This window comes from Pteropus alecto, unplaced genomic scaffold, assembly GCF_000325575.1.
Source record: "Pteropus alecto unplaced genomic scaffold, ASM32557v1 scaffold103, whole genome shotgun sequence".
Classification (NCBI taxonomy): Eukaryota; Metazoa; Chordata; class Mammalia; order Chiroptera; family Pteropodidae; genus Pteropus; species Pteropus alecto.
The window spans coordinates 10,773,366-10,799,961 of record NW_006436288.1 but is presented as its reverse complement, the minus strand read 5'-3'; the positions used below and the strand labels follow the sequence as shown (position 1 = coordinate 10,799,961).

Sequence of the window (26,596 nt, the reverse complement as noted above, 5' to 3'; positions counted from 1 at the left end):
TCTGTTGCTAGAATCAAGCCATAGCATATAAAAACTGCACTGAGTACATAATGATAATTTACTTTTAGACTATTAGCTTTAATTAAATTTACTATTTCCCTATTAGAGGATATTTAGGTTGAATCCAATCTGTTCCCTCTACACTATTATGTGGCTTTAACCAGGGGAAGCAGTGGAGATGGTGAGAAATAGTAGGATTCTGATATATTTAGAAAGGAGAGTCAACAATATTTGCTGATGAACTGGGTACGAGATATAAGAGGAAGTGGAGTCAGAGATATCACCAAGGTTTTTAGCCCTAGCAGGTGGAAAGATGGAGTTGTTATCAACTGAGATGGGGGAAAACATAGAGGGGTCTGGGAGTAAGATTGCGAGTTCAGCTTTGGATATCTTAAGTTTGAGGTATCTCTCGATAGTCACAGTTGGATGAGTCTGGAGTTAATGAGAAATCTAATGATAGCTGTAAATTTGGGAGTCATCCAGCATACAGGTGGTATTTAGAGTCATGAGACCGGGTGAGATCACCAAGGAAGTGAGTGTAGATACGTAATAGGAATAAGAACTGAGGCCTGTGGCTCTCTAATGTTAAGAAGTTAGAGAAAAGAAAGGAAGAAGTTGAGAGACAGCGAATGAGGTGAAAGAAAATGTGTAATTATATATGCAATTTAGTATTTCAATTAGAAATTATTCTTTTCTGATAGTTAAAAAAGATAGTGGTCACCGAAAATTAAATTCTTGGTCTACGATATTCTTTTCATCATTGAGGCAGACAAAATTTTAGAAGTCACCTTGATATTAAAGAATATCAATTTGAATAAAAACATTTTATCCTCAAGGTTGTATATAATTGTTTTTTTAGAATTGCATTCTCTATATAAGATTAAAAAATACAGTGCATAGATGATAAATAATAGATGTATTGGTTTCCTAGGGTTGCTACAAATTATCAAAGGCTGGGTAGCTTAACAGAAATTTATTCTCTCACAGTTCTGAAAATCAAGAAGTTCAGAAGTCTGAAATCAATCAGGGTGGTCCTTTCTGGAGGCTCCATGCCTCTCCTAGCTTCTGGTGGCCCCTCATATCCTTAGGGGTTCTTTGGCTTGCTTTACTCTCTGCATCTGTCTTCATATGTCCCTCTCTGTTTCAAATCTCCTCTCTTATAAGGACACAGTCATTGGATTTAGGGCTCAGATGAAAACCAGGACGATCTTATCTGAGATCTTTAAATCTACAAAGATTATATTTCCAAATATGGTCACATTTATAGCTATACTAGGTTAGGACCTGGATACACCTTTGGCAGGGACACTCTTAAGCCCACTCTTAAGGGTTGCAAGATTAGCAATAAATTTCTTGCCAATTCTTAAAATATACAGATAGAAGTTGTTGCTAAGTCCTAGTTTTGTGGTAAGAAGAGATAAAAAGCTCTAAAAATAAATGTAAGAAAGTATTTTTTTCAAATTAACTTGGAGAGCGTACCAATTTTATCACTCATTTTTATTGATAAAGTAGGCTCCTTTGCACTACATACTTTCAGACATAAATTTAAGGTTCTGCTTAAAAGTATGGGATGAAAAACTGTTGCTATATAATAAAGTAAATGTCTTTAAACACCAAGATCTTAAAATTATATCCAAGTAGGAAGACTATGAATAAATTAACTTATTTACAAAAATAATTATTTACCAAGTAATGTTTTATAATAGAGCTGCCTCAGTTAACTACCTCAGACTTAATCTCAACTGTATAGCTTATTTTCTTTAATTCTAACTTGGGATAAAAACTATATGAATGAATGTGCCATCAAATTAAGGGATACTTTCTGAAAAAAAAAAAAAACAATAGAAAAGTTAAAAAATAAAAACTGCCATTTATTTATAAGATATTAAGGCCTCTGAATGAGAAAAAAAATTAACATAATGTTTGGGCCAATAGCCCTGTTCTATTTAATCAGCCCTATAAACCCCACTTACCCCAAACTTAAGATAGAAAAATTCTGAAAAGTAGTTCTGAATTTTACCAATACACAAAATTATACACAAAAATTTCCTTGTACATATTCAACAAATTATATATTCAAAAGTAAATTTTCTGTTGTGCTAATTTTAATCTGTATTTAATATAAATGAGTATATTTAATCATATGTGACACTCTTCTTTTAATCCTTCTATACTATAATCACAAAGTAAGAAAAAATTGGATTTCAATTGATATTAAAGCACATTTCTATTTCTGGTGGCTTTAAAAAATTTACATACTGGATTTACATATTTTATAAAAAAATAAAACAAATACTTCTAACTCCATAGGCTTTTTTTATCCTGCTTTTGACTGAGAGGTTATAAGAAAAACCTTACAGGTTATGAGGACCAGATAGTGCTTAAGAATAGATCTAGAAAATTTTTTTGAAATTTTAATTTACTTTTTGTATCCCTTAAGAGTATGAGGGTCCTGTGAGGCAGAGAATTTCCCAATTTATTTTGAAATAACCATACCTAGCTTGCTATATCAAACATTTCTACTGTTACCTAAAGGATCTATATAATATCCTTAAAGATCAACCAGAGAAGAGAAAAATCTCATCTTCATTATTGATTTAGAACCAAAACTTATTTTTTCAAAGGAGTAGTTTAACCTACTAAATATGTCTCTTATAAGATCTTCTTTCTTAGAAAGTAGTATTCTTTCTCTTTCATTCCTGAAATGATATTTCATATATTTAGCAAGTTATAGACAATTGTTAGCTGAGTAGTAATTATGGTAAATCAGCTAAACTTACCTCTTTTTTTTTACGGTGCTTATAAAACATTTCTACAGCCTTTCAAACTGAATCTTCTTTGACAAAAATTTAAATTAATGGGAAGGCAGATAGGCAATCATTAAAGCTGAAGTCTCCTGGTACATAAGTTGTTTGCTAACTTTGACATCAAACAGGGAGGATAAAATTTAGTATGATGATCTTCCATTCACCAAACTGTGGCAAAATCTATATTTTAAAATTGAGATAATTTTATGAATTCCCAAACATTTATTGGGAATCATGTTTATCCAAGTATCATCCAGAAAGGCAACAATACTACTACTGAAAGCTCTTAATATGTTCAGCAGTCACTGTGAAAATCTTCAATTTGTTCACCAATTAACAAAGGCTTAGTTTTTACTTTTCGATTACATTTTGGAACAAAGTCTTTAACCATGAACTATGCATTTTGGTTCCTATCTCTTAAAAATATCATTGCCAGTGCCCTGTATATGTTACAAAAAAAATGGGGGAGAGGGTAGCTTTAGATTGATCTTTCTGTTAATTCATTCACTTTAGCAGTTCAGTCCCAGCAACGGGTTTGGAGCCTTGTAAAGAAGCTCAGAGAAGCTCTTCAGTTCTTCCTCAGACTCAGGTCACTATTGGTCACTAATGCTGACAAAGATGTACTTTCTGACACATCGTCTTTTCTAAGGTTCAAAAATGATTCTCGAGTTATTTGAAGGATCTCTCTCAAGCCTTTGTTTTCTTGCTATAAGAAGGCAAACAAAAACAAAGATGTAGTCATCAAAGTAGGGACAAGAGTACAAACATACCTTAAGAAAAACCAAACATATGACAAAAACAAAGCAAGTTCTGTAACCAGCAGAAATGGACTAAGTAATATATACAGTTGAAGTTTACAACTTGAATCCAGGAAACACTTTTTTAAAGAGGTAGGAATTGTGTTCAATTGTGGTCTTCCACCACTGCAAACCTTATTCTAAATTCACAGTATAGATGAAGAAAATAACATCTAGATTTATATTTTTATAAACTCAGAAAGTTTATGAATAATACCCTGGGACTAGAACTTCTTAGTTCTTTAGTACTTTTATTATTTAGTGTGGAATGCAGGACAAGCCATCTGGTTTGCTTCCCTCACTGGAATTTGACAGCAGCAGGGCTGGCTGAGTAGATGGTGATATTTTTCAAGAAGGAAAGTAAGTGAACAAATCTAGCACTGGTAAACAACTTTGCCTTTTTCTTCCCCCTAGATTAGTTACTGTAAGAAATTTGCAGACATTTAAAAATAACTTTCGTAATTTATTCTCTACTACTTTGTCTTTGGTCTTACTTTCTAAGTTTCAATGGTATAAAAAACAGGGATTAGCAAACTACGGCCTGGCTTGAGGTCTGTTATTGTAAATTAAATTTTACTGGAACATAGTTAAATCTACTTTTTTGTGTGTATGTCTTCTTTTGCATTACAATGGCAGAGTTGAGCAGCTGCAACAGAGACTACCTGGTTTGCAAAGCCTAGAAGATTTACTATCTAGCCCTTTAAAAATTTGCTTACTTCTGTTATAAAGAATGAAAGAACTCTGTACACTTAGGGAAACAATTTTTGGCCCTCTATAACTAATTTCTCCACCATGATTTCAAAATGAAGCTTTTAAAGCATAAAGGTCTATTCTACTGATTTGGATTATTATTCTACTTGTGTGTTCACTACCACAAAATAAAGGATGGATGAGACAAAGATTTATATTCCTCAGAAAAATACTAGTGCTCAAAGAATATTATTTGTGGATTAAAAAAATTTTCCCTGCATTATTGTGACCTCTAATAGAATGAAGAAATTTTAAACATTACTAAATTGAAGAAGTATTTCACCCAAAAACAGAAGCAACATAGGATCAAATTTTCTCAAATACTGGTATAATTTACTGTTGATCCTGGACTCTGGCATTAGTATATAAATGGTCTTGTGTTATATAACCATATAACCAGTATCCAGATCAAGAAAAAGAACATTACCAGTATCCCAGAAAAGTGCACATGCACACATGCGCATGCACACACTTTAAAACGGGGTATAAATCTTTGGCATAAATCTTTGGGCAATTTTCACCTAATTTGCAATTTTATACTTACTTCAAGTTGAAATATTCTTTCCTGTTCCTTGCAACCCTGTTGCTCATCAATTTCAATGGCTTTCTTCATTACTGCTGCCATTTCAGTTATCTGGTCAACATGAGCTTGTAATTCCTGAAAAAAAGAAATGGGAGTTGCAAATCAGTGAAATACTTTTTTTTTTTTTTTTTTTTAATTTTTGGATTGTCTCCTTTTTATAAAACCTGCATTGACACTTAATATGAATGTTATATTCTTACACTGTATTTAACATGACTGAAATATATCAAACAGATATTTACAAGAAAGCTGACTGACCATGAATGTGCTTTTGAAAGCAAATTTCTGTTAGGACTAGAATTAGAGAAAAGCAGCAAAGTGTTACTAAACCCACTAGCAGGAAGAGTAGTCATATTTCATATTCCTCTCACCACAAATAATCAGCAACTTTTTCTTTTTTGTATCTACATATACTATTGATCAAAGTAATGGGAAATATAAAAATTGTTGACATATTCAATCTCTTTTCCCCTCAAATTTAGAAATCTTTTTTGTATTTACCACGCCTAAAAATTGATCTCAATTCAATCTAGGACATTTTCTGTCTTGTAATCCTCTTTGAGAGCAGGAACTGTACCTTGTTTATATTTCTCTATTAGTGTTCAGTACAAAATAGATAGTAAATATTGAGTAAAATGAACAGTTCTGCTTTTAAGAATTAAAATATTAAATGATCTTCTTTGCAAACTGTTCAAATATAATTTCAGTATAAAATAGATATCCATTTTTTTTTTTTTTGCTTAACAAGTAATATAAATTTCTTCCAATCTCATTCTTTTTTTTTTTTTTTTTTGGAACACCAACAGTGTGCCAGACATTGTGCTAGGCAATAGGAATATGAATCCTGTTAAGACATGTTCCCTGATTTCAAGGAGCTTACAGTAAAGTGAAAGAGACAGACAAAAGGTTTAAAATCAACAGAAACTTGAGAATAATTATTTTTTACTTTGCTTATAAAGACCATCATTCACTGGCAATCAAGGGTTATTTTATTATAGTAAGGACAAAAATTAAATGTAAGTTAATAACTCTGCAAATAAATATTGTCTCTTAAATAGCTGTATTCCCTATTTGTAAAAAGGATTTGAATGAGACACCAAAAAACCTACAAAACTAGTTAACTGTTAGAAATAAAGATGGAGAACAAATAGGAATATCTTTAGCAAACACAAACTTAGCATCTTTCTAACCAATAAAAATGCAGGATCTTATACTATTTAATGAGGAAATTTATATAATGCTAGTATACAGGAAGAAGGCAAAATAAAGGACTAATTGACACTGTTGAATATGGTGCTATTTAAATTTATATTAATTAAAATCAAATACATTTAAAAACATTAACAATTCAGTTCCTCAGTTGCACTAATGATACTTCAAGTACTCAATAGCCACATGTGGCTGGTAGCTTCCATATTGAACAGCACAGATTTTAAAAAATTTCCACCATTTCAGAAAGTTCTATTGGACAGCCTCGGATTAGATTATGGTAGCAAGAATGTTATCAAGACAAACATCTGTCATATTCAGCAATAGTTAATGACTAAATTCCTCCCAATATAAAGGGAGCATAATGTTTAAAAGTAAGCGAAGTACAGACTAAGTGCAGCAGCAAAATGAATAAGGGTACTGAGTAAAAATTTTGAATTACAAGTTTTCTCAGTTTACAATTTGGTATCCTAGGGCACTGACCTAGGTTAAAAGACTACACAGGAAGCAAATAATTTTTTGCCTTTAAAATAGAAGAAAACAAGATACTACTAATTTTTTGAGTTCACAGTGTGTTCTAATAAAATCATCATGAGGAAAAAAACCCACAATTCTTCAAACAAAACAGTATTTTTATAGGCCCAGTACATGGATAGTTCACTTATTACAATATTACTTTGGGGGAAGTATCACAGATCTTTACTGGGCATAAGAGGCCAAGTTCTGTGCTTTCAAAACTGTCTTAAAGGTACGAAGGGTTAGCAACATAATCCTTGAACTGTGTTAAAATGCTTTTCATTTGTAACTTTTGTTTTAGGTTTATTTCAACTTTGCTCAATAAAGACCTGCCACAAGTTAGGGGGAAAAAAAGACAGCTATGAAACAATAGAATGTACTATTATACTAAATCATAACACCTGAACAAATTTAATTTTATTGTAAACTCACAAACTATCAAAAATCTGAATTAAAATAGTTCACTTAACAGTGTGATTGAACAAAATTAGTATGAAATCAGATTAAAAGTACTGCCCAGAAAACATCTTTAATGTCCAGAAAGAGGATAACTGGTTAAGCTTACTAAAATTTTGCAGCAACGGCTGAAAAGAGCCACAAAATGAAAAGCTGGCCTGAATAACCTTTAAAGCCTGCCATTATCTAACAAGATGTGTGTGATACAATGCACAGAGAATTAATGACAGATTTAACATTTCTAAACAGAATATTTCTGCACGGGTATTGAAAGCACAGCATTTAAAAGAGTAATTTCATTTATTTGCTGATTTAATCTGGCGGAAAAATGCAATGTAAAGAAACTTTTTAAATGGACCCCCCTTCCATCCACACCCCAAAAGTTGACTGCTTTATTTAGTGTACATTCTGATTTGCTTCCAAGTGTCTCCTCTCCAGTCCATGTTGAGGTGCTTCAAGGATGCGTCGAGATGCATCAAGGAAGAATCCTTCGGAGTTGTTACGATGTACCATGTCAATCTGTAGTACAGAGTCATTATAATGTTAATACGGACATTATCCGTAATTTAAAAACTGAATGAGTGTTAGTTCATGCGTGTTAGCCAACTGGTTGAAATGTTTGCTTTTTTAAGATTTCCAAAAAGGCGTCTGTTCAAAAATAATGTAAAATGAGTACTTTCATGAAAATGAGTACTTCTTAAACTTTTTTTAAAATGTGTTCAAAAATTTTCAGATTATTGAAAATTCTATATTACAGTAGTTTCTTATTTCTTAGTAGGGTCTCTTATTCCAAAATGTTATTATGTATGACTCTGTTTGTCACTCCTAAATGTGTCATAAAATTATTTTTGTGTTTAGGCATAACAGAGCACTAGTACCTAAACACGTCCTTGAATCTCATATTTCTGTGCCTTTATCATATAAGTTTCTCTGTTCACCTACTTCTGCTTGTTGACATGATTTCCCAATAATTAATTCAAAGCTGGATTTAGATGGATTTCTTCCTTTGCTTGGCATCTTCTCAAATTCTCTTTATCCTCTAATCTTGTTTCCTCTAGTATTCCAGTAATAATTCACATCTCTATTTTAGGATTCATCACATCCTACCTTATATCAATACTTATATTTTTATCTGTATCTCCCATTACACTGTAAGCTCCTATGATAGAGTAATAAAACTTATTCATTCATTCATCTTATTATTAATAATAACTAAGCCAGTATAAATGTTAATAAATGTTTGTTTTAACTGAGTCAAAGTGTCTCCTTTTTGGGAAAAATCAAAATCACAAACATTAATATGTATTAGTTAGAATTAATAACAAGTAACTGAATAGTCATTTTATGGAAGGCAAAGACCAGCACTTACAATGATGAATTCAATTTACAGAATGAAAAAAGATGGTTTATAGCTGCCTTAAGAAATGCTTAACTTTGCTAATTAATAAAACAGCTGTGGTGAGTGGTAAGATCTAATGTGTTTTAGAAAACGTTGGCTTCTGTCATAGCTACTACCAGATGGAACTAACAAGCTGCAGTATCTTATTCTAAGCAGTTTTTTGTCATACTAGTCCTTCTCTTTAGATCTTAAAAAATTAATTTCTTAGGTTTTTAAACATAAGAACATTTGGAATTCTCAAGATTTATTTTTACCAATAATTTTAGTCAATTCATTTTTGTAACCTTTAAAAATACCAAAAGTTATACATTTATTTTCATTTATTTATTTGTTCGTTTGTTTATTTTAGGCAAAGCAACCCTTGGTTGATCTCACAGATTGCAAGGACCTTGTCAGCTTACAATCCCTTATTTTTTATGCCTACAGTACCTGGTCTTCCTAGGTGGTTTCCCATCCAAGTACTAATCAGGCATGACCTTGTTAGCTTCGAGATCAGACGAGATCAGGCTAGTTCAGGGTGGCATGGCCATAGACCCAAAAGTTATACATTTAAATTTAAATGTTTTTATAATAATCTCATTTAATAATAGACACATTTTATATTAAAAAAAATTTCACTTAAACATCCAAGCTTTTCCTTTTGGTTAGGAGATGAATAGCATGATTAGCTAATATTAAACTCATTTATTAATTAATTATTTTGCTATTTGACACAAGAGGTATCTGTTACTAATTTCCCGAATATGTAAAGTTATCACATAAAGATTAAGTAGGTATTTAATTTTAATAGAATTAATCTTAATTTTAAAATACCTACAATCATCAAGATGGAAGAAATATTTTAAAGAATCTACAATGTGTTTCAGTAATTGAGAAAGATAAAAATGTCTTATTACAATCAATATTTCTTAAAAAATATTAGTTATAACTAATAATAAGCTCACCAGCCTAGTAATCATAATCTATTCTAATATTTTTATTTCACATCAGCAGTTAAAATTCAGTTTAAAACAAAAGGTAAATAGTAAATAATTGTCTTTGTAGCAGTTGTTAGCAAACACCGGGACATACACAAAGGCAACAAACACAGGGATGACAAGAAGTAAGATGGCAGGAAAAACATTAATTTCTAATCAGTTCAGCTCTGTCTCTAAAAATGATGCTCCCGATAATATGACATGAGGGGAGGGGAGTAAATTTTTAATATATTGGTTCACTTCCTCTCTCTGACCCTATAATTTTTCCATTATAATCAGGATTATTTTATAGCCTGAACGAAATAGCCTCATTTCAAAAATAGTTTTAAGAAAAACAAATCTACCTTTGGCTGCTTTCAGATTTTTAAGAAGTTCTTAGCATTTCAGTTTTTGTTTGTGCAAGAGAAAGCAATAAAGAAATCTATTAGGATATTTCTTAAAAGTACATAACCTTATAAAAATAATTTTGAATTGAATACTTACCTTTATTTTCCAAATAAAGGTTTTTTTTAATATATATTAAAGCTGCTAGGAAAAATGGGATTTAGAAGTGTAAATCAAGCAAAATGATACATAACAAGAAATGAAAAACATAAGAAAAAGTAGCAAATGTCAAAAAGATGAAGTATTCAACATCATGATAGAGACCAGTGATTTAAAAAAAATCTGAACTCAAGTTAACTGTCCTTCTTTTTCATTTCAAATTATATTTATAGAATAAATTACCTTGGAGTGCTGCTCTTTCAACTTCATTATTATACCTGGATCATCTTTTTTGCTAGCCATTAGCAATCTGAACATTTGCTCACGATATTTGCTCATTATAAGTTCTAAGGCAGACTGATGTTCTTCCAGGGATGTACGTAATTCTATCAAGGATAACAGTGTATTTTATTCAAACATTCTCTTCCATATTTATCTTACATTCTATTACATTTATCAAAAAAACAACTTATAAAGAGGATATTTTAAAAAGAAAACATGATGTATAGAAATCTATCTATATAGAAATAAAGCATACCAAATGAAGTCCTTTGTTAGTTTTTTAAATGATCACTTTAAATTCAGTTTTTGAGAATTATTTCAACAAATATTTACTGAACAATTACATATCAGATGATGATCTATATTAGGAATACCAAAAGGCCATAGAGCTCAGAGTCTAGTGGAGAAAACAAATATATAAATAATTATAATACAACATGGTTAGAGTGGAGCTCTACTCAAATATATATGAGAAGTCTGTGGGGAGAAACTGGTGAAAGCTTCACAGTAGTATTGAGATGAATTTGCACTTCTTAAGGTGAAAAATAAAGGAAAGGGTATTCTAAGCAGGGAGGTGTGAAAGTGGATGATATGTTCAGAAACTAGTTCGGGATGGCAAGAGCAAGGGTTTCATGGAGAAGAGAGGTATGGGAAGAAGACAAAAAAGAAGGCTGGAATTGACTTTTGAGGCCATTGGATAAAGAAATAAGTATACAATAAGTCCTCACTTAACATTACTGATTGCAACTTTAAGCAAATTGATGTTTAACAAAATTGATTTTACCATAGGCTAACTGACATAAATAAGAGTTAAGTTCCTATGGTATCTCATCAACATTATAATGAAACAAAATGTTGTTAACTGAGGACCAGATATACAATGAAGGTTCTTAAACAAAAGAATAATATGATCAGATATGTTTTTGAAAAATTAATGTGATGCCTGTGTTGAAAATGGATTGCAAGGGAAAAAGAAAATAGAGTCAGAGAAACCAATTAGAACAGTTCAAGCAAGAGACTATGAACACCTAAGCTGGAGACCAAAGCAGTGGTACAAACTAATATTTATAATGAGAATCTAAGATGACTACAAGCAAGGTAGACATTCAAATGTAGGGCGGGATAAAGAACAATAAATATGATTTAGACATATGAACTAGAAATGAGATTAATGTCAAAAAGTAAATTTAGTTTACTGTTTTCCCATTTTTGAAAATATTAAAATATTAATTGATCCCAACTTGATAGTATAATTGCAGATTAAAGTTCTCTTGATTTGCTATACATAGTGATACTATATCTTGCCTTTGTTCTCTTGCTGCAGTTCTCTGATTTGTCTGTTTTCTTGCTGTATTCCCATAACTAATGTGGACCGTGGCCGATGTCTCGCAACTTCATTAAGTTCTTGAATTTCTTCCTGATACTAATGAAAATATTAAAAAAAAAAAACACGCACACACATGGGAAGAAAATACTTGAAAATATCTATCTGAGACATATATCTGATAAGGAGATAGTATCCAGAATATATAAAGAACTCTCACAACTTGATGATAATAAGAAAAATAATTCGATTAAAAGGTGAGCAAATTAAATAATAAGTTCTGGAGATCTAATATAGAGTATGAATAACAATACTGTATTGTGTACCTGAAAATTGCTAAGACAGTGGATCTTAAATGTTCTCATCACACACACCCGAAAGGTAATTATGTGAGGTGAAGGAGGTGTTATTGTGGTAATACTTTGCAATATATAAGTGTATCAAATTATATTGTATACTTTGAACTTATACAATGTTATATGTCAATTATATCTCAGTAAAGCTGAGAAAAAAATTGAAAAGGAATTTGAAGAGACATTGCTCTAAAGAAGATATACAAATGGCAAGTACATGAAAAGATGTTTAACATCATTAGTCATTAGTGAAATGCAATTCAGCAAGAGATACACTTCATAACTGCTAGGATGACTTTAATAAAAAAGACAAATAATAACAAGTGTTGAAAAGAATGTGTAGAAACTATAACCCTCATATATTGTTGATGGGAATGTAAAACGATGTAGCCACTCTGAAAAATTCTGGAAGATTGTCAAAATGTTAAACAGAGCTATTATATGATCCATTCATTCCACTCTCAGGAATATACCTAAGATAACTGAAAATATGTCCACATAGAAACCTGTATATAAGTATTCATACCAGTATTATTTATAATAGCTAAAACACAGAATCAATCCAAATGTCCAACTGATAAATGAATTCACAGAATGTAATGTGTCCTTACAATGGAATATTATTAGGCAATAAAAAGGAATGAAGTACTGATACATGCTATAATATGGATGAACATTTAAAATATGTTAAGAAATCAGTCACTAAAAGCCACAGACTGTATGATTCCGTACATATGAAATGTCCAAAATACACAAATTCATAGATATAGAAAGATTATTGGTTGCCAGGAGCTTGGAGAAGGGAGGCACTGGCTTTTGCGGTGATAAGAATATTCTGGAATTAGTGAATATGCTTGCATAACCTGTGAATATACTAAAATCCAATGAACTATGCCCTTCGAAGAGGTAAATTTTATGGTATGTGAATTACATGTCAATAACATATGCAAAAGAAATGCAAAATTATTGTTTCTTTTAATTTTTAATAAGTAGGAATATAACTTTAAAATTGCACTCCTTTATTTTCAAGACATTTTGATGAGCCACTTAGTAACATATTCATTATAATATTCCTGGTTCTAAATTTGGTCAAACTCCTTTTTTTACAACTAAATACCAGATATATGTCTACTGGAACGCATGAGGCAAGCTGGACAGTTAGGGAGGTTTGTAATCTGTTTAGGAACGCAGAGTTACAAAATAAAATAAGTAAATTTGCCATTATTACCAGTAGCTTTGAAAAAAGTGGTATCTCGGGGTTCCTTCCTTCTACAAAATAGAAGAGTTTCATGCGAGTAGGCTATAAATATACATCCCCCGCCTCCGACCCACACTGATTTCCATTATAATACCAGAGATTCTATAATTCTGTTAGAGTTGAAAATTTTTATAAGAGGGCTTAAAATGGTAGCTAAACTCCCATGGTCCACTGGAAAGTTCTTATATACACAGTTAAGGATAACAAGAACTGAAGCTCTTTTCATTTCTTCTTTAATTGGCAGCATTAAATAAAAAATAAGGTAGCAAGTACAAATGCAATAACTATATTAAGTTATAGAATACGTATCGTCCTGCATCACTAAAATTTTTTGTTATTGTTAAAAAACAGCACGTGAGTACTTTTATAAAGAAAAATAGAAACATTTCTACATTATAAAATATGAGACAGAATATGTGTCCATGTTAGTAAAAGATATTATCTGGTCTTTGTCAAAAGTATCTAGACATAATAAATTCATATATTTTCTTAATTCAAATGTACATCTCTGTAAGAAAAAAGTGATTAAGTCTACAGGTTTTAGAATATATATATATATATACATACACACGTCACCTGAAGATGACAAAACTATATTCTAGTCTAAAGTAAAACTGAAATACAAGTTAATCTACTTTTAAATTTTAGAGAGCATTAAAAAAATAACAATTAGGCAGAAGTTTATAATTCAAGCAATATGTAAATGTCAATAACTGCTTTTTTAAAAAATGGAATCAACAAGAAAGAAAAAAAATCAAACCTGCTTCATTGCTTCTACTCGCTTGTTGAGAGCTGTGGTTTGCTCAATCAGAGATTCTGCTGCATCGTCATGATCTCGCAATCTTTCAACAAGAGCTTTGGCATCAGCAAGTGCCTTCTCAATTGTGCAACTCATTTCTAAAGGAATATCTACAATTAAAATTAAAATCAAGACTTAAAACAAAGCCAGTATATCATCTTATTTGTTTCATGTTAACACAGACATGCTTCTGAAGCTACATTGGTTAGAGGATTGTTGTCTGGGAAGAGAAAACATCTAAGAATGCCTGGGATCTTGCTTCTGTTAGGATGGCACAAGCTTGAAAGTGAATTTATAATGTTCTAAAAAATTAGAACATATATAAACAATCTGCAGACATAATCAGAATGTATTTAAAATACTTTGAATTTATGGTGAGAAAAGTACACATCTAATGAGTACATTTTATATTGTATAAACACTGTGCTCTTCATGAGGGCACTATCTTTTCATCTGTGGAAAACGTCACTTTATTAATCTCTATTCTGTAGTTAATAAGTGTCTTTCTCTGACTATAAAAAGATCCTCAGCCTTTGCCTGATCAGGCGATCTGAGATGATGTTCACAAACACATACTATCAACCAACCAAAGTGGCTTCTATGCGTCATGCTATATCAAAGTATCAACCTTCTTCTGGAGGAACTTCTGCCACTTATATGAAGTTGCAGTATAATCCTAACTCTTGCACTTTCCTTAGCAAATGGCAAAAAAAAAAAAAAAAAAAAAAGTTTTGACTTCGAACAACACTGGCTATCACAGGAAACTGTTTTTTTAAATTCCCACCTCTTACTCTCCTCCCCTTTGGCAACCATCAACTTGATCTCTGTATCTATGGGTCTGTTTCTGTTTTCATTTGTTTCATTTTTTTTTAGACTCCACATTAGATCTATGGTATTTCTTTCTCTGACTTATTTCATTTAGAAAAATACCCTCTACATCCATCTATGTTCACAAATGGCAAGATATCACTTTTTTTTATTGCTGAATAATATTTCATTGAATATAAATACCACTTCTTTATCCATTCATTTATTGATAGACATCTAAGTTGCTTCCGTATCTTGGCTATTTCTAGTAAAGCTGCAATGAACATATGCGTGAGTATCTTTTCAAATTAATGTTTTTGTTTTCTTTGGATAAATACCCAGAAGGAGAATTGCTGGGTTGTACAGCAGCTCTATTTTTAATTTTTGAGGAACCTCCATACTGTTTTCCATAGTGGCTGCACTAAGTTACAATCCCAACAGTGTATGAGAGTTCCCTTTCTCCGCATCCTCACCAGCACTTATTTGTTGGTTTTTTAATGATAGTCATTCTGACAGGTGTGAAGTGTTATCTTGTTTTAATTTGCATTTCCTTGATTAGTGATGTTGAGCATCTTTTCATACATCTGTTGGCCATCTGTATGTCTTCTTTGGAGAAATATCTATCCAAGATTTCATATTTTATTTAAGTAGATTTTTTTGGGTGTTAAGTTGTATGAGTTTCTTATATATTTTGAATATTAACCCCTACCAGATATATCATTTGTGAATATCTTCTTCCATTCATCAGGTTGTCTTTTTGTTTTGTTGATGGTATCCTTTGCTGTACAAAACCTTTTCAGTTTGATACAGTCCCATTTGTTTATTTTGTTGTTGTTGTTGCCCTTGCCTGAGGAGACATATCCAGAAAGACATTGCTAAGAGCAATGCTGAAGAGTTTACTGCCTATGTTTTCTTCTAGGAGTTTTATGGTTTCAGGTCTTATATTTAAGTCTTTCACCGTTTTGAGTTTATTTTTGTATATGGTGGTCCAACTTCATTATTTTGCATGTGTCTGTCCAGTTTTCCCAACACTACTTATTGAATAGGTTGACTTTCCCCATTATATATTCTTGCCTCCTTTGTCATAGATTAAATGAACATATAGGTCTGGGTTTATTTACGGGCTTTCTATTCTGTTCCTTTGATATATGTGTCTGTTTTTATGTGAGTATCGTCTTGTTTTGATAACCATAGCACTGTAATATAGCTTGATATCAGGGAGTGTGAAACCTTCCACTTTTTTATTTTTCAAGATTTTGGGGGGCTATTTGGGGTTTTCTGTGGTTCCATATAAATTTTAGGATTTGTCGTTCTATTAGAAACTTTTGATGTTAAAATCAATAACTAATATGTTTAAGAGGAGCTCAAAAAATTAGAAGACAAAACATGAAATAGTCAATAGTTAGCTTCTTCAATTGGTATGCTGAGATCTTGAGTTAATAGAACTTAAGCACGAGGAATCTCTAACAACCCCAAGTCCCAATCTGTAAATGGTATTATTGGGGCCACTATCAGAAGAATACTCCTTTATGCTCTGTTACGCAACATCTACAAATTTAAAATAGGATCTGCTTCCAAATAAAATACGCTAAAGTGCCTACATAGGATCAGTTGATAGGTGATTTGACATAATACCTATACTGTGTGAAATTCAGTAAGTTGCCAAAAAGAAAAACAAAAACAAACAAACTATGCTCCCAGAATCTCCTGGGCAAAAGAATCCATAGGCATAGACTAATTGGAACAGAGCCCTGAATCTAGATGGAGTCATTCTAGATCATCATAAATCTTTCCTTTTGAAATATGAAGAGGTTATGCTGTGTTGTGGGGATATTAATTCAGCAATATGGCAGTAAGGACCCACTGCCTATTAAATCCTATGCCATAATTCAGTAGCTAAGGCTTAGTATCCTTGCCTCAGAGCAATCACAGGCCTCAACTAAATTAGTCAAAGCATCTTCAGAGCCTGCACTAGGTCTTTAAGCCTAATGTTACCATATGTAGCAAATCCCTATTGTTAAAGGAAATCCTAAAATTTCTACTAGTTGAATAATTATGAAATATTGTTATTTTTTCCTTTTCATATTACCAGCCAGTGGTGTAACAGTCTTATCACAATGACTATACCTGTTGAAGGAAAATTTCATGACTATGTTTCTATAAATCAAGAAGTGTCCAAACCCAAAACAAAACTTTTGAATTCTCTATACCAAATCTTGATTTTATTGTTTGTCAATGGCTTAAAAATTTTTTTTGGTCATTGGCCCCTTTAATTGGTTAAGAGCACAAAATGTAACAGGCAGGGCTGTTTAAAACAAATTTAAAAGCTCTGTTCTTCCCCAATTCTCCCCAAGTCAGATATATATACATCCATAAAAACGTTATGTGAAGATGTCATACACAAGAAATTTAACAGGTTTTTATTAAACACAAAAAGTGACAATGCCAGGCTTGATATACATAGGTACTTCAGTCACTGTGGTAAAATTCAATTTCTTACCAGAAGCCAAACTGATCAAATGACTTAACTGTGGCCCTGCAAGACAGAGTGTCTAAAATAAAAGAGTAAATTTATATACTGATACCTAGATTGTTTTTGGAATGATTCATATCTTTGAAATTCTGCAAAGAAAAAAAGTTCCTCGGATATGCCTTAAGAATAACAAATACATTAACTACTTGATGGCTTGATGCTACCTAAAATAATAAAAGTAGAGATAGGGAGGTAAAAAAGATACTATACAAGCTAGAATAATATACTATAGATACTACGTAACAATATTAAAGTACTCTATAAACAGTCTGCTTTGGCTAAATGTCCTTATGCAAGGGCCTCATATAAACAAAATCATAACAAATTAATGGAGAAGTTCAAAGATTCCACCAAAGACACACAAAATCTGGCCTGATAAATTCCAAAAAGAAACATGATGATCAAGTTATAAAAACCATGAGATAAGAGCCGCCACTATCAGAACGGCTACCTGATAACACCAGATAAAATTTCAAATGGCAACTGGAAACTAAAGAAACATTTCATATAATAGGAAAAAAAAACTAGCCACAATATTAAATAGAAAATTTCTTGGATAGCAAATGATGTGACCCAGTGCATGCCTTACTTATAAATAAACTAATCTGGAAAAACTGTAAGGGTGAAACAAGCACTAAAACCATTCCTAAAGGATTTTCCGAACATCTCCCAGTGGATTTTATAGGGTTACCTCTCTCCATTGTTTAGGAATTTGTAACATTCCTGAATGTACTAGTAGTAGACTAGTATGTTTGTGTTATGGATAGGTTTAAAAAGTCCCCTGTTGAAAAGCCATAATATTTATAATGGTTAAAATACTATTATAGTTTGTGTGTCCTAACAAAGACATTCTAATTTATCAATCAAGTAATATGGAAACATATTTAACTAGAACAGTTATTTATGAATTTAAATTATGGTACATTTTGCCTCCTTCTAAGGAATCTTCCTGTTTTCATCATTCCCAGTACTCAGCAACTCCCAAAAGGATAAATCCAAGAAGGTCCAAGTTCAGACATATTGTAAGAAAAATCTTAAAAGGCCAGTAGAGAGTGGAACACTTAAAGTGCTAAAAGAACAGAACTGTTAGCCCTGAATTCTAATCTGAAATAAGAATCATTCTCAGATGAAGAAGAAAAGAATTCATTTCTAGTAGATCTGTTCTAAAAGAAATTCTTCAGAGAGAAGCAAAATATCAAAAGGAAACTTAGAGTATTTGCAATAAAGAGTAACAGAAATCAAATATCCAGGCAAATATAATAAACTATTTTTTGTCAGTGCTTTAAAGTATCTGATGTTTGAAAACAAGGACTATAACTTTTGTCTGAACTATAAGACAGGTAGAATTTTCAATTTACGTAGATGTAATATGTAATATAACTATAGCTGTAACATAATAGACCCATATATTGAGAAAGTTTCAACATTTAACTTGAAATGATAAAATGTCAATTGCAAGTAGGCTGTGAAAAAGTTATATACATACATAGTAATTCCTTGAGAAACACCTAGAAAAGTTGTATAGAGATAATGGTTTAAACCACAATAGATGAATTAAAAAATTAAAAATGCTCAATAATCCAAAAGGCGGCAAAAAAGGGAAACAAAGGAACAAAATACTGAAGGAACAAGCAGAAAACAAATGATAAGATAATGCATCTTAATTTAAAAATATTAATAATTACACTAGATATAAATGTTCTAAACACACGAATTAAAAGATAAATTAAAAGATTTAATTTTTTAAAAAAAAGATTACCAGGATGAATTACAACAACAGAACCCAACTATAAGCTGTCTATAGGAAACTCACTTCAAACATGATATAGGTAGGTTAAAGAATGGAAAAAGATACACTATATAAATGCCAATCAAAACAAAGCTGGAGTGTTAATAAGCACATGAAAAGATGCTCAACGTGATTAGCTATCAGGAAAATGCAAATCAAAACCACAATGAGACACTTCACAGCTACTGTGATGGCTATAAAAAAGGACAGATGATAGTGCTGGCTAGGATATAGAGAATTTGGAACTTTCATAAACTGCTGGATGGAAAATGCAGTTCCTCAAAAGGTTAAACATATGACCCAGCAATTCCACTCCTAGGTACACACCAAAAATGTAAACATGTCCATGTCAAAAACTGTACATGAATGTTCATAGGAACATTATTCATAATAGTCAAAAAGAACTAACCCAAATGTCTATCAACTGATGAATAAATGTGATATATCCATAAAGTGGAATATTTTTAGCAAAAAAAAAAAAAAAGGAATGATGTATTAGTACATGCTGCAACATGAATGAAAATTGAAAAAAATATGCTAAGTGAAAGAAGCCAGTCACAAAAAAACCATACATTTTATGATTCCATTTATAGGATGTCCAGAAGAGGAAAATCCATAGAGACAGAAAGTAAATTAGTGGTTATCTAGCATGTTAGGAAGATGGGGAGGTTGTGGGTACGTAGCGGAGAATGGCGAGTGATTGTTAATGGACACAGGATTTCTTTCTGGACTGATGAAAATATTCTAAAATTGATTGTGGTAATGGGTTGCACAATTCTGTAAATATAAAAAACCTCATCAAATTGTATGCTTTAACTGGCTACTCACCCGTTTAAACGGTATGTGAATTACAGCTCAATGAAGGTGTATGATATGTGAATTATATCTCAATAAAGGTGTTATTAAAAAAAAAAAGAAGAGCTGAAGTGGTTATATTAACATGTAGATGAAGTAGACTTTAGAGAAAAAAAAATTACCAGGGACAAAGAGTACGTTACATAATGATAAAAGGGTCAATTCACCAAGAAGACATAAGAATACTACATGTGTATATACCTAACTAGAGAGCTTCTAAATACATAGAACAAAAACTGAAAGAACCAAAAGGGTAAGTAGACATATCACTTACTTCTGAAAACTTCTGCACTTTTCTTAGTAAATGATAGAACTTGTACACATAATATCAGCAAGAATACAGAAGAAATAAACAGACACAATCAACTAAATAAACAGAAGAAATAAACAGACACAATCAACTAAATGGGCTGAATTGATATTTATAAAAAGCTACAATCAACAACAGCAGAATACACATTAAGTGCACATGGGACATTCACTAGGATAGATCATATCATGGATCACAAAAAAACCTTAAGAAATTTAAAAGAATTGCAATCATACAAATTATGTTCTCTGACCATAATGGAATTAAGAAAATCTCCAAACATCATTTATAAATAATACGCAAGTCAAAAAAAAAGTATTTTTGAAAATTAGAGAATATTTTGATCTAAACAGACACAAAACACAAGATATCAAAATTTTGGCATGCATGTAAAACAGTACTTTGAAAGAAATCTATAGCATTAACTTATTAGAAAATGAGAAAGATCTCAAATCAATTATCTAAGCCTCAACCTTATGAAATCTGAAAAAGTAGAGTAAAATAAACAAAGTAAATAGAAAGGAGGAAATAATCAAAAAGCAGAAATCAATGAATTGAATACAGGAAAGCAACAGAGAAAGACTAATGAAACCAAAAGGTAGTTCTTTGAAAAAAAACAAGTAAAGTAGGTCAACCTCCAGCAAAACTGATCAAGAAAAAAGAAACAGAGAAGCTACAAATCACTGTCAGGAATGAAAGAAGCGGTATCACTGCAGACTCCTAATTCATTAAAAGTGTAAGTGAATACAATAAATTCATACACATGAATTAGATACTTTAGATGAAATAGACTAATTCCTTCAAAACCACAAATCAAATAAAGTCGCACAAGAGTAAAGAGATAATGATAAATAGTTCTATAACTATTAGGCATAATTATAGTTGTAATGATTAAAGTCCTATATAAACTATTCTATAGACTACTATAACTATTAAAGAAATTGAATTTGTAGTTAAAAATATGCAAAAAAAAATCTCAATTTGGTTTCAATGGCAAATTTTATCAAACATATAAAGAAGAAATAATAACAATCTTACACAACTTGAGAAAATAGTCTTTTTAACAGATAGTGTTGGAAGACAGGACATCTACATGCCAAAAATTAACTGACATAATTGTTACATTTTATACAAAAATTTGCTCAAAATGGACCACAGATCTAAATGTAAAATGAAAAGCAGAGAAAATCTTTGTGACTTGGGGTTAGGCAAAGATTTTTTAGACATGATACCAAAAGTTTGATTCATAAAAGAAAATTTTAATAAGCCGGCTTTCCTTAAAATTAGCAACTTGAAAAGCACTGTTAAGACAGTCAAAAAACAAACTGTAGACTGGGAAAAATATCTGCAAATATCTGACAAAGGACTTTTTATCTAGAAGACATATATAACTCTCTAAACTAAAAAAAAAAAAAAAATGATTCATTTTTTCAAATGAGCAAAAGATTTTAACACTGAACCAAAAAGATATATGGATGACAAATAAGCATATGAAAATATGTTCATCATCATTGGCTATTAAAGAAATGTAATTGAAACCATGATGAAATCCACTACAGCCCTATTAAAATAGCTAAAATGACAAACCGAGTGCTGACAAGGATGCAGAGCAAATGGAACTCTCATACAATGCTGGTGAGAATGCAAAATGATCTGGGTATTTTGGAAAATGGTTTGGCAATTTCTTACAAAGTTAAATATACAGCTACCATATAACTCAGCAATACCACTTCTGGGTATGTTCTGCAGAGAAATGAGTGGATAAATGAATTGCAGTACATATAATCCATACAATGGAATGAGTCAGCAATATAAAACAAACTACTGATATAGGCAACAACTTAGATGAATCTCAAAGGCATTATGCTGAGAGAAGATAGTCTCAAAAGGTTACATACTGTTTTCATTGACCTGCACTACCAAAAGGATAAAACTATAATGATGGATAAGAAATCAGTGGCTGTCAGGAGTTAGGGGTGGGAAGAGAGTGTGGCACAAGGGAGTATTCTGGGATGATGGATAGTTCTACACCCTGATTGCAGTGGTGATTACATGATCCTGTATACATGTTAAAATGAGAACTGTAATCTAAAATAAGACTATATGTTAATTTTAAAATTTAAAAAAACAATACCACTCCATCCCCAAGGTTTTGCCTTTGTCTTTAATGCATCTGGTGTTCATTTGCATGTATGGTATAAGGAAGGCATCTAGTTTTTTTTATTATGGGGCAACTAGTTGCCCCAGTCTCATTTATTGGATAGTACATTCTTCCCCAACTGAGTTTTTTTAATTGAAATACACTTGACATATAACATTATGTAATTTTAAGGTGTACAACATGTTGATTTGATACATTTATATATTGTAATAAGATTGCCATCTTAGTGATAATTAGCACCTCTATCATGTCACACAATTATATTTTTTGTGGTTGGAATAATCCCATGGAATATTAATGACAAACCTGTTTGTTTTCAATAAATGTTATGGGTACATTTCTGAGCTCCCTAGTCTATCTGGGTCTATTTATCTATCAATATATCAGTACCATGCTGCCTCAACTGTTAATAGTTGTAAAATAAACTTACTGATACGGCGAGTCATCTTTTTCTTCTTCAAAATTGCTTTACCTATTTTTAGCCTTCTTTCCAACCTAATTCAATCCAATAGACCTCTATAGCACTGTAGAATAAAATCAAACTGCTAGGTAATAATTTTAATTAATTTGAATTCTTGGTAGCTTTCTGAACCTTAGAACTACTACCTTATATTGTCTTTTGGTCAACATGACAAGCGTTATTTCCATTTTATCAATGAGAAAATAGACAGAGATTCCAAATGAAAGGAGCTGAATGGCAAGGAAGGAGCCAAGCCAGATAAAAAGAATTTCTGATTCCCAGTCTAGTGCTCTACTCAGGAGCCAAGGTGGAACCTCAGGGCCCTGTTTGCTTTTACCTACATTAAAATTATTTTGGAAAAAAATAAAATAAAATAAAATTATCTTGGTTTCCCTCACTGGAAAAACAGCAAATTTCCCTGACCCTACCCCATTAATGAGACTTCCAAGATAGTATAAAAATTGCATTTCAAGCCAGAAAGAGAAAATAAGTGGGAGTATAAATGAAAATGAATAAAAACAATAAAATTTCAAATATTTTCCCTTATAACTAATAAAAAACCAGCATCCATTTTAACTGGCATTATAGTATAAGACCAATAACTGTTTACTAACATGCTTTTTGAAATTACAATTAATATCCATTTAAAATAACATTCACTAGATTGCATAATGAAATACTACTATAAAAATAAACTATATAAACTACTATAAAAAAACAAATTTAAAATTTATTTTGTAACTATAAAAATATAGCTATTCAGAGAAATAAATTATAAACATCAGGTAATTCAAAGCATAATTTTATTAGCACTTCAGAAAAACAGTGACACAGCGTTTCTAAGAATCTGCATGTTCATTTCCTGTATGTAAAACCACAGAAAAGTTCAAAATATTTTATAATGTGCATTTACTTTGCCACCTTTTATGAAAAATATTCTGCTTTCCTTCTTTTTTGGTTGGTAAGTGGAGTGGGAGGAAAGTTGTTTTCCAAACTCTCTCACAAGCTTTAAATTTTAAAAAAGAGACTCCCATAAAAAAAAAGAAATATTCTCATTTTATCTATTTTTATAGTGCTTATCTTACTAGTCATAGTGTACTTGCTTACATTATCTTCTATAGGTAGGCTCAAATTACAGGTGAAATTTTTCTAAAGCAGGGTTTTTCCTTTTGCATTAGTTACATTAGTTACCCGCCCACTTTACCACCCAAAGGCATTCATAGTCAGACTCCTGGCACACGGTTCAGAACATTCTGCTGCTGATAAAAGAGAAAACACCACCCACCCATGACAGCAACTGACAGTTGTTTAGTTTTAAATTTGGCTAAGAAAATTTTAAAGAAATTCAAGCCACTCTTCCTTCTCTTTTATGCACAAATCCAACCATTCTATAGCTGGATCTACAGAAATATTGTGGCTACTGATATGCCACTGAAGTGACTTCAAATGTCAACAATCTAGTTTAGTTAAAAATTTTTATTGGATTGTTCAGGTAGGTACTTCTAATGTTAATAAGTAGATAACATTAACAGACACATATGTAAACAGAAAAATAAAATGGCATAGTATGGCTTTCTTATAAACTTATATAAGACATATCTATGGAGATCAAGAAAGAATGCATGCAAACTACATATAAAAATAAGCATCTTGAGACATATCACTGCATTTGAAAGCACAGAACATTTTTCAGGCCCTGCAAATGATGGAATGAACACGTTTCAAGTATATGAAGCAGCTTTATGATGCAGATGAGTTTTTAAAGTTGGAAGGAACAGAATCTGAAAGGACACAGAAATTTTTTCTAAATTACATACATTACCTTAGAATTGTAGCTAAATATACATTGCATATACATAGATGTTCAAACAAATATGACAATTCAAATCTAAATCAATTATTCCTAACCTATGGGCCAAGGAGTCACTGGAAGAGTTGTATAGATGTACATACATCAAGGATGGCCTACAGTCTAAAACATTTCTCTTACACATATATTCCATTATTTTCCAAATAGACACATACTAGTATGATAAAATACAAAATCATTTAAAAGCAGTTTTTTTTCACCATTATGCATAATTTCAATCAACAAATACTAACACTATAATTACTGTGTGTTAAGAGGTACAGGGTTTTTCATATTCGAAACAGGTCAGTGTCCACTTAATACAGGTTCCTTCTGCCTGTAAAAAATTCTGTGCTCTTAAGGGCACTCAGAACTTCTATGGTGAATCTTTAGAATTATTACATTATATTTATACACATATATGTAAATGTCTGCTATGTGCCAAACATTGGACAAGCTTTTGTTACAAAGATGAATAAGACATCATTCCAGACTCAAGCTTAAACTAGCACAAGACAGATACATGAACAAATATTATAACCTAAACCTGATAAATACTGCAGAACTGTTTCAAGTGCTTTGAGAGCACAGTGGTTTTACCAACGTCAACTGGGGGAGTTTCAGGTGACAATGATCTACGAATTGGGTTTTGACAGGTGGTAAAAAAATAAATAAATAAAAAAGGAAGAGTAAGCACTCTGGACATATGGCACAGCACATACAAAGGCACAGAGCTGTGAAAGTGCACGACATGTTTGGAGAAACAGCCTGATATGGTTGGGTAATAAGGTATTTGGAGAAGCAAGATGAGACTAACAAGGTAAAATGGATTGGGACAGATAGGAAAAGGTCATGAATGATAATGGTTAACCATGAGAAGATAATTCTGTCAGCAATACAGTTATCGAAATGTTTAAGGAAAGGAGTGATAATAAACAGATGTGTATTTCAGAATGATAACTGTATAGGAAGGATAATGGTGGGAAAACTTAGTTGAAGGAGGGCAAATGTAAGAATTCTGGCGAAAGAATAAATAATATACTGCTGTGCGAGTGGAAATGCAGAATCAAAGACGAAGGTTTCTAGTCTGGACAGCAGAATGTACACTGGTACCATTATCAAAAATGGGATACAGAAGAAAAGCAAGAAGAAAACATAGAAAAGAGTAATATTCTCTGAAGGGCAGTTTCAAGAAAAAGGGAATAGTTATCCATGTTATATGCTGTAAAGAGGTAAACTGAGACCCGAAAAGGGCCCCTCTTCCCTCCCCTCAATGTTGAGCTCACAGGTGGGTTAGGCAGGAAGAAAACAGATAGGGAAGGTGTGTCCACAGAATTAGGGGCAAGGCTTTTCCTTAAACTTTCCACACCTCAGTCCCGGAAAGACGAGCTCAGAGCAGAGGCCGGGGAGGGGAAGTACCACTCCCAGGAGCCGGCAACCAGCAGGGGAAAACGACCAGGATCGGGCGGCCAGTAGTTCAACTGGTGCAAAGCATTAGAGCGGCCCAGGGGAAGGAAGCTTTCGGCTCCCTACGTCTGTTCTCGACACTGGGTTTATTCCACTTACTCTGGTTTCAATCCCTCGCAGCCGTCAGCTGTGGCGACTAGGGCTCAAAGCCTCTGCCAACAGGGGACCTATTCACCCAAGGGAAGAGACTCCTCTCGCCTGTTCAGTTTCTTCAGCAAGCAGACGCAGAACCGGATAGCGACAGTCGGGGAACGGCTAGGGGATAAGCGGGGCTCATACCCATCACTGGCTCGGGGTAAACCTCCGCCAACCGCCTCCGGCAAGGGCTGCCACAGTACCACAACCTCGCGAGATTTCCTTCCTTGCGTCACT

The 26,596-nt window shown here is 32.2% G+C and overlaps 1 protein-coding gene across 3 annotated transcripts; it reads right to left on the bottom strand.

The window, feature by feature from the left end:
• Nucleotides 1–1,478: 1,478 nt before the first annotated feature.
• On the bottom strand, nucleotides 1,479–26,589 carry FGFR1OP2 (FGFR1 oncogene partner 2). 3 transcript variants are annotated; one of them, XM_006912700.3, is made up of 7 exons: nucleotides 26,324–26,588; nucleotides 13,955–14,103; nucleotides 11,565–11,682; nucleotides 10,221–10,363; nucleotides 7,524–7,637; nucleotides 4,899–5,012; nucleotides 1,479–3,513 (listed from the first exon to the last, which is right to left on the bottom strand). In XM_006912700.3, exons 2-7 carry the CDS (start codon nucleotides 14,087–14,089, stop codon nucleotides 3,376–3,378), a joined length of 762 nt encoding a protein of 253 aa, XP_006912762.1. In that variant the 5' UTR covers nucleotides 14,090–14,103; nucleotides 26,324–26,588; the 3' UTR covers nucleotides 1,479–3,375. The 3 variants fall into 3 exon arrangements, with proteins under 3 accessions (XP_006912762.1, XP_006912763.1, XP_015445554.1); XM_006912701.3 differs by lacking the exon at nucleotides 7,524–7,637 and having other exon boundaries at nucleotides 26,324–26,589; XM_015590068.2 differs by lacking the exon at nucleotides 1,479–3,513 and having other exon boundaries at nucleotides 7,494–7,637; nucleotides 26,324–26,587.
• Nucleotides 26,590–26,596: the final 7 nt, after the last annotated feature.

What these genes read in the sequence shown, in the direction of transcription:
- FGFR1OP2 (XM_006912700.3), bottom strand. Translation starts at nt 14,089, where the DNA reads ATGAGTTGCACAATTGAGAAGGCACTTGCTGATGCCAAAGCTCTTGTT. An exon ending in ACTGCAGCAAGAGAACAAAG is followed by an intron (nt 10,364 to 11,564) that starts GCAAGATATAGT and finishes TATCCTTGATAG; the next exon opens with AATTACGTACATCCCTGGAA. An exon ending in ACTTGGAAGCAAATCAGAAT is followed by an intron (nt 5,013 to 7,523) that starts GTACACTAAATA and finishes TCTTTTTTTCAG; the next exon opens with GAATTACAAGCTCATGTTGA.